The 17,450-nt window shown below is 40.7% G+C and overlaps 1 protein-coding gene across 1 annotated transcript in view; it reads left to right on the top strand.

The window, feature by feature from the left end:
• The window catches only part of ZNFX1 (zinc finger NFX1-type containing 1), a 20,824-nt gene extending 3,405 nt beyond the window's left edge, over positions 1–17,419 (top strand). The window contains exons 2-14 of the mRNA XM_044663819.1: positions 2,435–2,536; positions 5,403–7,232; positions 7,727–7,858; positions 8,092–8,240; positions 8,955–9,100; positions 9,319–9,449; positions 9,661–9,905; positions 10,800–10,939; positions 11,538–11,692; positions 12,155–12,300; positions 12,890–13,000; positions 13,310–13,405; positions 13,916–17,419. Of these exons, the coding sequence (XP_044519754.1) occupies positions 2,476–2,536; positions 5,403–7,232; positions 7,727–7,858; positions 8,092–8,240; positions 8,955–9,100; positions 9,319–9,449; positions 9,661–9,905; positions 10,800–10,939; positions 11,538–11,692; positions 12,155–12,300; positions 12,890–13,000; positions 13,310–13,405; positions 13,916–16,357 (5,784 nt within the window). The 5' untranslated portion in view covers positions 2,435–2,475 and the 3' untranslated portion in view covers positions 16,358–17,419. The remainder of the gene's footprint in view (positions 1–2,434; positions 2,537–5,402; positions 7,233–7,726; positions 7,859–8,091; positions 8,241–8,954; positions 9,101–9,318; positions 9,450–9,660; positions 9,906–10,799; positions 10,940–11,537; positions 11,693–12,154; positions 12,301–12,889; positions 13,001–13,309; positions 13,406–13,915) is intronic.
• The last annotated feature ends 31 nt before the right edge of the window (positions 17,420–17,450 follow it).

Genomic DNA, 17,450 nt, shown 5'->3' with positions numbered 1-17,450 from the left:
ACCCCCACCCCCACCCCCTTCTTAAGCATCACCTCTTTTTTGTTCGTACTCTTCTTCCCTGTTTCCTGCCTCTTCTCTCACATATTTAGGCCAGGTTTTGTCTCCTTCCACCACACGGTTGGAGTGTGTTTCTGTGTTGGTATTTTTAAACAAGATGAAGGAAAAATTTTCCCCTCAAGGAAAACAAAAGCTGAACTGTAGCCTGCATTATGAGGCCCAGTTTGATGATGAGCAGAAGAGATCCGGGCTGGAAAGGAGACACCAAACATTATTCCCAAGCTAGTGGACTTCTTTGTGATAATGAGTGCCCCTCCCCGATATCACTAATTTCTTCTAAAATAACCAGTTTTCGACCATGAAAATTTTAAACATATCAATAAAAGGCATAGATTCAAAAAAGCTATTTTCCTATGTGAGTCACACCCCCACCACTACTACCCAGATGAAATAGCATTTATTAAGCTCTCACTTTGTGCCACCTGATCCATGAAGATAGGAAGTCCAAGGCCCGACCCCTGCCTACAAGGAGCTTACATTCTTATGAAGATAACATGCAAAGAAGACATCTATAGTGAAGATGGAAGATCATTGGGGGGGTTAGGGGGAAGGCTCTAGCAGAGGGAAGAAAGATTACATAAGATTTGGAGAGGGATGGGAATGGTTGCAATCCAGTTATAGGGAACATCTTTTGGAAAACCTATGAAGGCTAGCAGTACTTCTGGCTAGTAAAGTAAGTAGAAGAGGAAATAAAGCATAAAAAATGGAAAGGTGGGATTAGCTAAATTGAAAAGAATTTTAAAAGCCAAATAGGATTTTATATTTGATTCTGGAAGTAAATAGGAAGTCACTAGAATTTATTGAATAGTATGGTTCCATCCCATCCAGCTCTTCATGACTCCATTTGCGGTTTACTCCATTGGTTTACTATTTCCTTCTCCAGCTAATTTTACAGATGAGGAGACAAATAGGGTTAGGTGATTTGCCTTGGGTCACACCACTAGAGTCTTGAACCCATGAAGATGAATCTTCCTGATGCCAGGCCCAGTTCTTTATCCACTGTGCCACCTACCTGCATGAAGTTTACTGAATAGGAAGATTTAATGGTCAAGCCTACTTAAGAATCAGGATGTTAGACCTGAGACTACCCCTGGGAGAGCTCTCTTCCAATAATAGTTATCATAATAACCAGATAGATGAAAGATGTAGGCATATTTCCAACTCAAGAAAAAAACAGGACCTCACTGAAGATTTCAGGACTAAGAGCTGAGCCCTTTTCATTAAATGCTAACTAGGGGGCAGCTAGGTGGCTCAGTGGATTGAGAGCCTGGCCTAGGGACAAGAGTTCCTAGGTTCAATCTGGCCTCACGCACTTCCTAACTGTGTGACCCTGGTGGGCAACTCACTTAACCCCCATTGCCTAGCCCTTACCACTCTTCTGCCTTGGAACCAATTCATAGTATTGATTCTAAGATGTATGGTAAAGGTTTTAAAATAAAATAATGCTAATTAGCCATATGATATCTGCTGTCATTTTCAGACCTAACTCTTAAATCCTTTTGGGGTTTTCTTAACAAAGACACTGGAATGGTTTGCCATTTCCTTTCCAGCTTATTTTATAGATGAGGAACTGAGGCAAACAGGGTTAAGTGACTTGCTCAGAGTTACACTGCTAGCAAGTTTCTGAGGCTGGTTCTGAACTCAGGTCTTCCTAACTTCAAGTCTGACACTATCCACGGCACCACTTTGCTGGTATTTTTTCTTTGAGGAAGAAAACTTCTATAGGAGACAGGTATGAGGATTGCTTACTACATACAGTGCTTTTCAAATATGAAGAATATGAATATAAAATGATATGAATCCATGGTACCAGGTAAAGAAATATATAGCCCTTCTCTGCAAGCAATAGCATTACTGTTTTATAGGTGAGGAAATAAAACATAATAACTTGGTGTTCAGAGTATATATATGTTAAGCAAAAGTTTTAGATGAGAATTTTGAAGAGAATCTTTGCAACTAAAACTGAAAGAGTAAAGGAAATTTGGTCTTAAATGATTATAACTTATTTATATAGCACTTAAACCTTTACAAAATACTGATCCCTGTGAGGTGTGAAGTGCAGAGCATCTTCCCCATTTAAGATTAAGAAATAGAAATTAAGTGCCTTGCTCATGGTCTCACAGCTAATACATATCAGAGTCATCTGACTTCAAGTCCAGTACTATTCTCTCTACTCTACCACACTGTTTGTCTTTAGATTAGAAATCAAATACTGTCTTAGTTACCTAACATTTGAAGTGCCAAATAACTACCCATAATTACAACCAAGTTTCTCTTGATTTTTTTTTAATAAAATAAGTAAATTAGCTTAGTCAAGACTTTGCTTCTTGGTGTTCAAGTGGTCCTGAAAGGTAACCTAAACTTGATTTCTTTATAGCAAAAAGCTGATTGAACAGATAACTGAAGACACTTTCTGAAATGGATGGCAGAAGACCTGGCCCAGACCCCCCACCAAGGCCTTCTAATGTCGACCAAAGAGGTAAACAATGTCTTCCACTTTTAAAAGGAAAACTATAATAAGAATTGAAAACCTATTGCAGTGGTGAAGCCAAGACAAAACTATACATATTTCCCTTTAAAATGAAGAATAGATCCAGCCATTCTGGAGGACAATTTGGAACTATGCCCAAAGGGCTATAAAACTATACATAGCCTTTGATCTAGTAATACCACTACTAGCTCTGTATCCCAAAGAGGTTAAAAAAAAATGACCTACTTATACAAAAATATTTATAGCTGCGCTTTTTGTGCTGATAATAAATTTGAAAATGAGGGGATGTCTATCAATTGGGGAATGGCTGAATAAATTGTGGTCGTATGTGTTGGTGATGGAATACTAACTATTATGCTATAAGAAATGATAAACAGAATGATTTCAGAAAAGGCTAGAAACACCTACATGAACTGATGCAGAGTGAAATAAGCAGAATCAGGAGAACGTTATACTCAATAACAGCAATATTATAGAATGATCAACTGATAGACGTAGCTGCTCTCAGCAATGCAGTGATCCAGAACAATTCTGAAGGACTTGTGACAAAGAATACTATCCATCTGCAGAGAAAACTGCTGGAGTCAGAATGTAGATCAAAGCATACCAGCTTTCACATTAGTTTATGGTTTTATTGGGGGGGGGGGTGTTATATGAGTATTCTTTTACAACAATGACCAATATGCAAGTATGTTTCACATTATAATACATATATAACTGAGATCAAATTGATTACCATTTCCAGAAAGGGGAGAGAGGGAGACAATTTGAATCTTATAATTTCATATGTTGAAAATAGTTGTTGCATATAATGGGAAAATTTAAAAAAAAATTTTTTAATGAATAATTTGTTCCATAGGAATGATAATTGACGCTCTTCCCCCACTTACCCAAGAGAGTTAATGCACTAGGATAATTCATTCAAAACAAAACAAAAACTGATAGGAGAATCAAGGACTCTAGTAACTTTGTAGTATACTGTCCTATTCACAAATGAAGTGTTATTCCCAAATAAACCATCAGCTTTTTAATGGGAAGTACAATGCCCATTTAACTTACTCATAATTTCCCCAAAAACACACTTCTGCTTTACCCAAGTATGTTGTATGTCACAGAAGTTTTAGGTGTGGCATAAATGAGGAACAATGGTTGTCTTTGGGGGATAGAAGGTGGTAAATCAAACTGTTAGTACAGTATAAATAAGGGGAAAATAAAACTTTAACACAATGCCACAAAGAAATTTTGTGCTACCATAAATTGTTTCAGAATGTTATACCATTAGTTTTCTTGAATTGTTTCTGTTGACCCACATTTGAAAAAAAGGTATTAGAGTATAGTAAAAGCTATAATTGCACATCTTTGTCTGTTGGTATATCCTACATATCCTTTTAAGACCACTACAATCCATCTCATCCATCAGTCTTTCCCTGATCCCCCAATGGGAAGAATTCTTAACCGGTATAGGCAGTTTTTATTTCTTTTAAGCACCTACTACACATGTGTATACTATTTATCTGTTACATATCTCAACTCCTCATAATCTACAGAGATTTTCTTGAAAAGGCATTTATACAGCCTTCATATACATGTGTGTGTGTGTGTGTGTGTGTGTATACACAATATAATTCAGCATTGCAAAGTTTTTGTGGTTAATTGCATATCATATTTTATGCTTTTAGAATAATTTGTTCCTTTAATTGAAAACTCCATTGCTACTTTGCACAATCATTTATTTCTCATTAAATTCCCAAACTTCCATTTTTTTAACCTTTCCCTTCTGTCTTAGAATCAGTTCTAAGGCAAAAGAAAAATAAAGGCTAGGCAATGGGGGTTAAGTGACTTGCCCAGGTTCACATAGCTAGGGAAAGTATCTGTGGCCAGATTTGGACCCAATACCTCCTGTCTCTAAGCCTGGCTTTCAATCTGCTGAGCCATCTAGCTGTCCTCCTAAGCTACTCTTTACTTGGATTGGTATTATCTCTGTTCATAGAAAATGAAACTGAAAAAAGGATATATTTGGCTAAAGTTGAACATGAAATGAAAGTCAGTTTCAAGAATGTGTCAACTCTAGTTTCAGTCTGTTAGGCTACAATTGCCTTTTACATATGCTTCATGTCTTGTCCCTTTTCTTGTATTTATTTAGCATTAGTGTTTATAGACCTCTACTGTGAGTGAATTACTATTTTCATGAGCTTACCTCCTACAATTTCCTGATTTCATTTAAATTCACACACTAGCACTCCATTAACTTGAACATATAAGCTTATTAAAGCCTGCTTTTTAAAGTTCTTGCATTGATTCTGGGCTAAGTTCAAGAAATTTCTCCCTTCAGTTTATTGCTTTTGGTATCATTATAGCCCATAAAATAGCTATAGAACTTAAGACTACCGTCAGAACTGCAACCTTAACAGGCTTTGGAGGGATCTCTGAGTCCCCTAGCCTAAACTTTAAAGGAGTAGGAATTCCCTCTAATATTCCCAACAACTTGTCATAGGCCTCTGCTTGAAATCAGTAGGGAGCATTCAGTAGAAAACTGTTAGCAGCATACTTGTGAGAGCAAGTGAATAAATGTCTGTCTGAAATTTAAGCTGCAGCTGACCTCTTCCAGCTTTTTATACCATCTACCCCCTGAATTATGCTGGTTTATAATAATAGTTATTAACTGGGCAGAAGTATTTTGTTCATTACTTTCACTATTTAAAAAAAATTACCCTTTACTCCACTGGAATCAAACAAGTTATATAAATTGCCATTAAAAAATTACAGCATATTCTTTGTGGTTGTGTTAGGTGCCTTGCCCCTTGATTTCTGTGCGAGGAGCCTCTTGCTCATTGAGTATTTCCTTTGCATTTAGGTCACATGGATGGAGAGCTACCACACAGAACAAGAAATTGGGCAAATAACCCTCCAGTTAATGTTCTAAGAGGAAGAACAGACCTACCCAGAAGGGATCCTAGAGCTAACAACAACACTGTTCCTCGATGGCAAAGGGAAGAAAGATTTAGTGGCATGGGAAGGAATCCTCATCAAAGAAGGAGATACCATGGTGGACAGGCTGATGATGAAGGCAGAGGACAAAGAAATGGTCAAGAGAATGAGGGCAGAAGAAGAAATGGGAACCAAGATGGGAGAGACCGAAGGCTTCAACCTGCTGAAAATGTCCATTTTCGAAAGGATCCTATGAAATGGCGGAATCCACATCAAAAGACCGGGGAACAGTCTCAGCAAGTTAAGAGGATTGGCTTTGGCTTTCTAGAAAGTCTCCTTCAGAAAGATCCTTCAGAGGTGGTCATCACACTTGCTGCTAACTCTGGATTTAAGGATCTTCTAGATAATACAGTCATGAAACCCAACTTACTTCAGCTCATCTGCCAAGTACTTAGGAAGGCATGTAGCTCCAGAATGGATCGACAGAGTGTTCTGCACCTCTTGGGCATTTTGAAGAACTCCAGTTTCCTCAAAGTGTGCCTGCCCAGTTATGTGGCAGGAATGATAACTGAGTCTGTCCCCGCTATTCGACACCAGTACCCAGAGCATATTAATAACATCCTTTCACTTCTCCAAGACTTGGTAAGTGTGTTCCCAGCCAGCTCTGTGCAAGAAACCTCTATGCTGATGTCCATTTTGCCGGCCTCTCTCAATGCTTTGAGAGCTTCTGGCATTGATATTGGAGAAGAGACAGAAAAAAACCTGGAAAAAGTTCAAACCATCATTGAACACTTGCAGGAGAAGAGACGTGAGGGCACTCTAAAGGTTGATACCTATACTCTGGTGAAACCTCAAACTGCAGAGCATGAGGATAATTATCGAACAATGACTATTTACCCTACATATAATGAGGTGCACCTGGATGAAAAGCCCTTCCTGCGGCCAAACATTATCTCAGGGAGATATGAGAGCACCAGCATCTATTTAGACACTCACTTCCGACTCTTACGAGAAGATTTTGTTAGACCCCTGAGAGAAGGGATTTTGGAATTGCTTCAAAGCTTTGAAGACCAGGGCTTAAGGAAGAAGAAATTCAATGACATCCGAATTTACTTTGATACACGGATTATCACACCACTTTGTGCATCCTCTGGTATTGTGTACAAGGTACAGTTTGACACAAAGCCGTTGAAGTTTGTGCGTTGGCAGAATTCTAAAAGGTTGCTTTATGGTTCCTTGGTCTGCATGTCCAAGGATAATTTTGAGACATTTCTTTTTGCAACTGTATCCAACCGGGACCATGAAGACCTTTGCCATGGAATTGTACAGCTTTGCTTCAATGAGCAGAGTCAGCAGCTATTAGAGGTTCAGCCTTCAGACTCCTTCCTTATGGTAGAAACAACTGCATACTTTGAAGCTTACAGACACGTGCTGGAAGGACTCCAGGAGATTCAGGAGGAAGATGTCCCCTTTCAGAAGAACATTGTTGAGTGTGAATCATATGTGCGAGAGCCTAGTTACTTGATAATGGGAGGCAGATATGATTTCACACCCCTAATAGATAATTGCTTAGCCAGTGAAATGGGAAAAGCACCTCTGAGGAGCATTCAAGACTTCCGAAGACCAAGAGTTAATGTTTTAGACCTTAGCCAGTGGCCCTCAAAGGAAGCTCTGAATCTAGATGAATCACAAATGGCGGCCTTGCAATTTGCTCTTACTAAGGAACTGGCCATTATTCAGGGACCTCCAGGGACAGGTGAAGTTCTGTTTTTTTTTCTTCAAGCTTTATTACATTACCATTGGGATGGGCAGGAGGAATATTAGGTTTCTGAAGCATGCCCAAACCATACATCACCCAGAATTGTTTCCCGAGAACTGGTAGAATAAAAAACATATGGCTGGAAAGGATTGCTAGAGGTGAAAAGATAGGATGTTATCAATCCAATACAAATCATTAACATTTTCCATCTCTTATAAAGGGATACTAGGTTATAAATATTAATGAGCTTGTCAGTTTTGACTTGAAGAAACATGCCCATAATAGCAGGTATTTAAAATCTCACTAGTAAAAATAGTTGATATTTTATAAGAGCTTGAAAAGAATTTTTTGTAGGCAGCTTAACTGATAATCCTCTCTGGTTATACTCTTGTTCCTCAACTCCCCCCCACCCCCTTAGGAATGAAGACTTCTAAGCATATCAGAAATAATTTTCTTAAATATTAACCTTTCTATTTTTGCTTATCTTATAGGGAAAACCTATGTGGGTCTGAAAATTGTCCAGGCCCTTCTGACTAATGAGCAGGTATGGCAGATAAACATACGGAAGTTCCCCATCCTTGTTGTGTGCTATACCAATCATGCCCTGGACCAATTTCTAGAAGGTAAAATTTGCAAGATAATTTGTTCACTACTAGAAAGTCAATATTGATGTTAGCATTTACATGTCACATTCTCTTATTCATCAATACCTATACGTTCCAGTCTTTTCCTTCAAGAAAATATAAAAAATACCAGGATTCTACTCAAACCAAAGCTACCCAATGTACTACTCATCTAAGAGGAATATTTTTGTGGCTCTTATCACTCCCCTCTTATGTTCACTTTTTTTCCTCAGGAATATACAAATGTCATAAAACCAGCATTGTTCGAGTAGGTGGAAGAAGCAACAGTGAAGTCCTGAAGCAGTTCACACTAAGAGAACTTCGAAACAAACGAGAATTCCGAAGGAATCTCCCTGTACATCTCCGGAGGGCCTACATGAGTGTATGTTCCAAACTAAGACTACCTAGAGAGTAAAAGTCCTAAGAGATTGAAAGGAAACCATAAAATGAGACAAAAGATATAAAGCACTTTAATGCTTCAAGTAACTTGTAATTTGTATTTCTCTTAATTATTTTCTAAAGTGTATTGCCTTAGAAGGTTTTGAATGAGCCTAGTTTCTGGACTTGTGATGGGAGGAGGGAGTTGTTTTAAGTGCATGCATTTCTTTCCATTGCTATCTGTTTTCTGTGGGCCCAACTGCATACTTAGAATATTTCCATACTGAGATTCAAAAACCATTTGTCCTTGCTTGTAATTTTTTTTGTTTTTTGCTTTTTTGCTTTTTTGTTGTTGTTGTTTTTTGTTTGTTTTTTGCCCAGGGGGAGAATGGGGCAGGGGGGAGAAGGAAGACCTTTCCTTGCTATAGGGAAATCTCAATGAAGAAACTCCTACCATTGCAGACCTGGAAACTGTTCTGTAACATAGAATTAGAGTTGCCTTTGGTGCCGAGGTATTCATTGGTTTATGGCTTATAAGTGTCGGAAACAAAACTTAAATCTGGGTCTTGCCAGCTCTCTGTCCAATGTGTCTTGCTGTCTCTCTCACCCTGATTTTCTTACTGAGTTCAATTTCTTTATTTTCAAAGACTTGTTTTGGGGGGCTGGGGAAAAGGGAATGGTGTTTTAATTTTCACAGCACATCTCCTTTCTTGAGCAGATCATGACTGACATGAAGCAGGCAGAGCAGGAGATCCACAAAGGGGCTCATCATTTGGAGTGCACCACCAAGGGGGTTGTACATGAAAGACATTTGCAGAAATACATTGCCCCACAACACTGGAACAGCCTGATGAATGGACCGGTAAGCTGCCAAAGTCAAGACAAATTGGCATAAATATCTGGCTTGCCTCCTCCCCTCCACAACTCTAGATTATGGGTGCTTCAAGCCAGAAAGGTGAGCTTTGGTTAATGGTAATTTAAGGACAGAGAAGGTTCTATTGAAGTCCTCGAATGGAGATCATAACTCTTTTTTGCTCCTGGTGGGCAACAGGCTAGAATGCTCATACTGCTATCTCCCTTTATCAGGATGTTGAGTGGCTTTACTCAAGAAAGGGCTGGAAGCAGTCGATGATTCTGGAGTGGCTGGGCCTGGGTTTGACTGCCTTTACCCAAAGTGTAGCTTCACCCCCTACTGAAGAGCCTGAGAATGCAGGTAAGGAGCTAATACTAACTTAAGATAGTTTGGTAATGAAATAGGGAAGAGAAATAAAAATAACAATAAAGTCTTTTAAGGCCCTACCTATATCAACAACCCACCCACATTTTCATAATTTGAAGATAACTTTTCTTCTTGATCCCCAGTGTCTGTAGCATTTATGAATTTCTTTCCCCAACCATCAATCCCTTTATGATTTCTTCTTTAGCTCGTCAGGAAGGGGGCGAAGAGGAAGAAGGCGAGGAGGAAGAAGCATTAATTGAGATTTCAGAGGAGGCTGACCTGATCCAAGCAGACCGTGTGATTGAGGAGGAAGAGGTAGTTAGGCCTCGACAAAGGAAAAAAGTAGAGAACGGAGCTGTACAGGAACTAGCTAAAATGCTATTAGCCATGAGACTGGACAACTATGGCCAAGGAGCATCTGGGCAGGAGCAGACATCTGGAGAATGGGAGGTAAATGTCTTTTTATATAACATCTAGATCTCCTTCCCGAAAGTGAAACTAAGGAAATTATTTATGATTGCAAAAACGTTATATGATGAAAATCGAAGGGTGGAAGACAGTACTACTAGTGGTTTTATTCGTAACACTGACCCCTAGCACTTCCCTTCATTTCTTAGTTTTTAAAAGTGGGAGTGAGGGAGAGACAATTTTAACACTCACCTATATTAACTTTTAAAATGATGTTCAAAAGTAGGGAAGATTGAACAAGGAGATAATGTAATATCTATTGGAATAATATTGGGGCAGTTGGTAGCTCAATATAGAGTTCCAAACGTGGAGATGGAAGGTCCTAGGTTCAAATTTGGCCTCAGACCCTTCCTAAGTGTATGACTCTCTCTCTCTCTCTCTCTCTCTCCCCCCCTCCCTCCCTCCCTCTCCCCCTTTCTCCCTTTCTCTGTCTCATTCCTTCCATCCCTCCCTTCCTCTCTCTCCCTCTCTCCCTTCCTTTTTCCTTCCCTCCCTCCCACCTTCCGTCTCCCTCCTTTCTTCTCTCCCTCTCTTTCTCTCTCCCTCCCTCCTTCTCTCTTCTCTCTCCCTCTCTCTTTCTCTCCCCTTCTTCCTCCCCCACCAATGGAAATGGATTGAGAGCCAGGCCTAGAGATAGGAGGTCCTGGGTTCAAATCTGTGTCCTCACACACTTCCTAGCTATATGACACAGGCAGGTCATTTAACCTCCATTGCCTAGCCCTTACTACTTTTCTTCCTTAGAACCAATACACAATATTTATTCTTAGAAGATTATGGCTTTAAAAAAAAGGAAAGATAGAAAGAAAAATATTGAGAAAGCCTATGATTCTAGAAGACCATTAACTCAGTGGTCTTTGTTGCTCCTTTTGCATATAGATTCAACCCAGTCAGAAGAAGAAGATGAAGAAGAAAGTGAAGGTGGAGCTCCGAAAGTTGAATGCAATGACTGAAGCAGAAGCTAAGGAAATAGAAGATGTGTGGCAACTGGACCTAAATACACGATGGCAGCTCTATAGGTATTTTCTTCACTCTGCCCCATCTGGCAATACCAGTGATTTGTTTTCTTGACTTTTCCTTTGCTTTTTCTGTCTCCTCAGTCCTAGCTGGAGATATTTTTTCCAATGGATTTTTACTTGCCCCTCCCATCTACACTACTCTTCCAGTGGCAAGAAGTATTTCCTTAGATGTAATTGTGATCCTTTCATTATCTTAGAATTATACAGTAGCTTCCAGGTGCCCATTGTATTAAATTAAGATCCTTGATTTGGGGCTTTAAACTACCTCACTTAACTTCTACTAACATCATTCTACTATTCTACTTGCCACAATATCATCTTATAATTCTGGCCATTAAGCAAATCTACTTACCTCATATACCCTATTCTCTGTTCTTTCCATCTTCTAACTTGTATCTCTTTGTTACTTGTTTATCATGGGTATTTGTTTGATCCATCTTCCTATTAAATTAAGCTTCTTCTGGTCAGCAGTTTCCTAGTGTCATACAATATTCAGCCCAGTGGACACTCAACAAATGTGTTGCCTGAAGCAAGGATACACCTTCTCTTTCATGACCATTCTGTCAACAAATTACTTACCTTCATCCACTTTCCCCAGGATGTGGCTGCAGATGTACCAGGCAGATATTCGCAGAAGGGTCCTGAACCATGAACGACTATACCAGGCCTTAGCAGAAAGAATGGTAGAGCTAAAACTACAAGAGGATCTCTGTATTCTCAAAGATGCCCAAATTGTAGGCATGACAACTACAGGTAAGTAAAAATGGAAAAAATCTGTGGCTTAAGCCCATAACTATTTGAATTTTGGTTATCTCAAAAAGTGTAAATTATTCATCCCATTATTTGAAGCTCTGAGAGGCAAAAAGTGTCACATAAATCAAGGTGTTTGGTGTATTGTTGTTTCAATTGTATTGGACTTTTTGTGACTCCATCTGGGGTTTTCTTGGCAAAGATACTAGAGTGGTTTGCCATTTGCTTCTCCAGCTAATTTGACAGATGAGGAAACCGAGGCAAACAAGGCTAAGTGACTTGCCCCAGGTCACACAACTAGGAATTATCTGAGGCTGTTGGATGAGTCTTCCTGACACTAGGCCCAGCATTCTATCCACTGTGCCACCTAGTTTAGTGTATAGGTAGGCACAAAGGATAGTTCCCTTTTTGTAGAATGGGTCTTCTTCATGTTGCACAAGGACTTTCTTTTTTCCTATACTTGAGGTGCTGCCAAGTACCGCCAGATCCTACAGAAGGTGGAACCCCGGATTGTTATTGTAGAAGAAGCAGCAGAGGTACTAGAGGCCCATACCATTACTACACTGAGCAAAGCCTGCCAGCACCTCATCCTTATTGGAGATCACCAGCAGGTAAATTCAGGTCTACTTTTACATAGCCCGCAAAGAGGACTTCAAATAAGGAAAATGTTGCCTGTACACTCCCATAATTCATGCATAATGAAATGTTTCACTTCCCTCTGCTGACCCCTAGCGCCCCTACCTTTCATAATTCCCTTTTGTTACCATTCTCTTTTTTTTTTTAAGTTTATTTAATTAATGAATTTAGGGTGTTCTTCCATAGTTACATGATTCATGTCCTTTCCCTCCCCTCCTCCCACCCCACCCCCATAGCCAATGAGCAGTTCCACTAGGTTTTACGTGTACCATTGATCAAGACCCATTTCCATATTGTTAATATTTGCACCAAGGTGATTGCTTAGAGTCTATATCCACAGTCATATCCCCATAAAACCATGTGATCAAGCAGTTTTTTTTCTTCCGTTTCTACTCCCACTTACCATTCTCTTCTTGACAGAATCAAATATGATAAGTATTGTTAGGGAATTCAGTATAATCATAATTCAGTTATCTTTTCCTCTCTGAGTTATTTTTGCAGTTTGTTTGGATATGCTTTTAACCAAATATTGATGTGTTATATATTTCTCCTTTCCCCATATAGTTGCGCCCCAGTGCCAATGTGTATGATCTGGCCAAGAACTTCAATCTAGAGGTCTCACTCTTTGAGCGGCTAGTAAACGCCAATCTTCCCTTTGTCCGTCTGAATTACCAGGTGAGAGAGAAGTCTTGGCTAAGGGTGTTTCTTTTTACTGAGTGAAAACTATTAGGATTCAGCCAGGAACAAAACTGGTTTCAAATTAATGTAAATGGAATATATTCTTATTAATGTGACTCAAATCACAGCTTTTTTTTTGTCTTCTAAAGCTTGATTTGGGCATAGCTGATTTGGCCAATTGGGAATCAGGAGCTCTTAAGTTTTTCCAACAGCAAAATTAGGACTGTGTATACACTAACCTTTGGAGCATTCTCCTACTTTTCAGTAATTGCCAGGTTTCAAATAATTTGTGTCTATTTGTTTCAGCACCGAATGCGCCCTGAAATTGCACGGCTACTAACACCCCACATTTACCAAGATCTAGAGAATCATCCCTCTGTTCTCAAGTATGAAAAAATTAAGGTGAGTTTAATCAAACAGATGTTTCTAGAATTATTACTAAGAGTTTAGGGAGTTGTGTAAAGGAAGAAGGCAACTGGTGAGAATGATATAGATCCTTCTGGCTTAATTACAGGAAGTAAATTCAATAGAAAACAGACTTGGTGACGTGTGTGTGTGTGTGTGTGTGTGTGTGTGTGTGTGTTTTTAAACATGGATGTAGATTTCTAAATGCACACAGAAAGTAAATATTCCCTACCAACTTCCCTTAGACATATATGAAGACCAACTGAAAGCAAAGGGTAGAATAAAAGTGGAATCAAATTAATGATCTGTAGGAAAAGAACTCCCAAAGAGTGCTCTAGAGATGACTGGACAATTCATGTCTTTAAAAATCACATCAGAAGTGACTCCTAAAGTAATGAGCTGGAACTCTGGATTTTGTTCCTTTTCATAGTGCCCAGTTGCTCTTGGTACCAAAGGCAGCCTAGCCTCAGTTCTATCTTTAACAGGGTTTTCTTTTTATTTTCACAGGGAGTATCTTCCAATCTCTTTTTCATAGAGCATGATTTCCCTGAACAGGAGATCCAAGAAGGGAAAAGTCATCAAAATCAGCATGAGGCTCGCTTTCTGGTAGAGCTATGCAAATACTTCCTGTGTCAGGAGTATCTGCCATCTCAGATCACTATCCTTACAACCTATACTGGACAACTCTTCTGCCTCCGCAAACTCATGCCAGCCAAGACATTTGCTGGTGTGAAAGTCCATGTTGTGGACAAATACCAAGGGGAAGAAAATGACATCATCCTTCTATCCCTTGTGCGAAGCAACAAAGAAGAAAAAGTTGGGTTCCTCAAGATCAAAAACCGAATCTGTGTAGCTCTGTCCAGAGCCAAAAAGGGAATGTACTGCATTGGGAACATGGGGATGCTAGCCAAAGTTCCACTGTGGAGCAAGATCCTTCACACCCTGCGAGAAAATGGTCAGATTGGCAATGCACTAATGCTATGCTGTCAGAACCACCCTGATACACAAACATTGGTATCCAAAGCGACTGACTTTCACCAGGTGCCAGAAGGGGGTTGTAGTCTCCCCTGTGAATTCCGGCTGAGTTGTGGACATGTCTGTACTAGAGCCTGCCATCCCTATGATGCTAAGCACACAGAATTCCAGTGTATGAAGCCCTGCCAGAAGATCCTTTGTGCTGATGGGCATCGGTGCCCATCAGTTTGCTTCCAGCCCTGCGGCCCTTGCCAAGTGAAGGTCCCCAAGACAATTCTGCGTTGTGGACACCAACAAATGGTCCCATGTTCCATGCCAGAGTCAGAGTTCTGCTGCCAAGAGCCTTGTCCCAAATTCCTGAAATGTGGACACAGGTGCAGCCATTCCTGTGGGGAATACTGTGTTCGTCTTTGTTCTGAAATGGTCACTGTCAGTCTCAAGTGTGGACATGACCAGCAGGTGAAATGTGGCAATGTGGAGGATCTTCAATATGGCTTACCTGTCAAATGTACTGCCAAGTGTACCACCATCTTAGACTGTGGGCACCCTTGCCCAGGCTCTTGCCATGAGTGCTATGAAGGACGGTTCCATGAACGTTGCCAGCGTCCCTGCAACCGCTTACTCATCTGCTCACATAAATGCCAGGAACCTTGCATTGGTGAGTGTCCACCCTGTCAGAGGACCTGCCAGAATCGCTGTGTTCACAGCCAGTGTAAAAAGAAGTGTGGAGAGCTATGCAGCCCATGTGTGGAACCTTGTACTTGGCACTGCCAGCACTACCAGTGCACCAAACTTTGCTGTGAGCCCTGTGATCGGCCCCCATGCTATGTGCCTTGCACCAAGTTGTTGGCTTGTAACCATCCTTGCATTGGCCTATGTGGGGAACCATGCCCTAAGAAGTGTCGTGTGTGCCATCGAGATGAAGTTACCCAGATTTTCTTTGGCTTTGAGGATGAACCAGACGCCCGCTTTGTACAATTGGAGGATTGTAGTCACATCTTTGAGGTACAGGCTCTTGACCGCTACATGAATGAACAAAAGGATGAAGAAGTTGCCATCAAGTTGAAAGTCTGCCCAGTCTGTCAAGTTCCCATCCGCAAGAACCTTAGGTATGGGACTAGCATAAAAAGGCGTTTGGAAGAGATTGAGAGGATCAAGGAGAAGATACAAGGCTCAGCTGGTGAAATCACTACTAGGCAGGAAGAGCTACAGGCCCTACTAGAATCAAAAACCATTATCCACCGGCTACTCCCTGAGGATTTCTTGATGCTAAAAGAGAAGCTCTCTCAATCTGATCTATCTGTGAAAGCCTTAGGTTTAGCTGAAAATCAAATCAGCTTCTATGAGCGCCTGGCCAACATAAGGGAATCAATGAGTAAGATAGATGTCAGTGAGAGGGCTGGGGTAAGGAATAGATTGGAACAAGTTCATACATGGCTAGCAAAGGAGCGTTTGAGTTTCACCAGCCAGGAACTGGAAGACCTCCAAAGTGAAGTACAGAGGATGACCTACTTGGTAAACCTCCTGGTCCGCTGTAAGATGGCAGGGGGAAAGTTGAGCAGTTCAGTGGTGGAAGAGGTGGCCACCCTTCGAGAGATCTTGGAGGGCACTTTTAAATTCAGTGAGAACAAGGAGGAGTTGGTAAAAAAGAAATTGAAAGCTCTCGAAGCTGTCCTTCCTTGCTGTGGCTTGGGCATCTCAGAACAAGAGCGTGTCCAGATAGTAAATGCTTTGGGTTATCCCCGAGGTCACTGGTTCAAATGCCCCAATGGCCACATCTATGTGATTGGCAATTGTGGGGGAGCAATGCAGAGGCGTAAATGTCCTGATTGTGATGCACTTATTGGAGGTGAGAACCACACTCTGGAAAGGAACAACGAGTTGGCTTCAGAGATGGATGGTGCCGAACATGCAGCTTGGTCTGAAACAGCCAACAACCTATTAAACTTTGAGGACATCCGCAGGTTGATCTAGGAAAATGGTTTGCTATTATTGCCTTTCCTTTCCTTCCCCCTCAGCCATAGCCAGGCTGGGCTTGGCTCCCTGAAGAAGGGACTGCTGTTTCTGACTTCCCTGAAATCTTGGCATTCTACTGATCCATTTTAGGACTTTTCCAGTGTTTGTTCCTAGAGTTAGTCCTGCGCTTAAGTGAGCACTTTACCTCTAATCGAGAATAAAATTAATAGACAAGATTGTCCCTTTTCTTTCTCTTGTAAGGTCAACCTCCCTGGAGCATGTTTTAGGCTTAAGTTGACTACTGATAATCATCTGGCTCTATCTTCCTGCCTGTCTTTGCTAAATACTCTCTGCAGTGCTTAATATGGCACTAGGCACATGGTAGGAGCTTAATGACTGCATCTCAGGCCCCAGCTATGCAACCCAATTTTGTCCTAAGGAGCTACAGAGAAGACAATTGTTCTTGAAAAGAGCTCCGCTAGAACATTCTTGCATTGCTTTGGGGTCATCTTTATTCTAAAAGGCACTGAAGAGAATAAGGAAAATTCAAAAGACTGACAGGGTTAAACACCTAACTTTGGCCTTGTATATGTCCAGGCTGACCAAGGAGCAACAATAGTAACACTTTCATTGGCTTGAATTTCAAGAAGACAAGAAGCTTTTTTTTATTGCAGTTTAAACAGGTTTGGAAGCAAGGCTGCCTTATGGGGCATGCCTCATTCACGCCTGAGTGGAATCAAATTGACATTCAGTACCAGCAGCACCTACTTATCAGAGTGTAACCCTTTCATCTATCCTTCCTATATCATGGCTTTTGCCTGGGTGGAGCTTTTAGCATGCCTCCGATGTCTGCAGGCCCATAGCCTAGTGTACTGACCCAAAATGGGAAATGAATACTCAGGCCTCTGTCCTGCTTAGGTGTTGCCTCCATGGCACTTGTTCCATAAAAGACATAGATTTCTCAGGTCCTTTCTACTGTTTGCAAGCAAAATTCCCCTACCTTATGTATGCGTTCCCTTTTTGTCTTTACTATGCACTTTAGAATATGATGCCAATTAATAAAGCAATTATTGACAAAAATAAATGGTCCATATTTCCTTCTAGCTGCTGC

This window comes from Gracilinanus agilis, chromosome 2 (assembly GCF_016433145.1).
Source record: "Gracilinanus agilis isolate LMUSP501 chromosome 2, AgileGrace, whole genome shotgun sequence".
NCBI lineage: Eukaryota > Metazoa > Chordata > Mammalia > Didelphimorphia > Didelphidae > Gracilinanus > Gracilinanus agilis.
The sequence above is the reverse complement of the archived record's forward strand: the minus strand, read 5'-3'. Positions and strand labels throughout refer to the sequence as shown.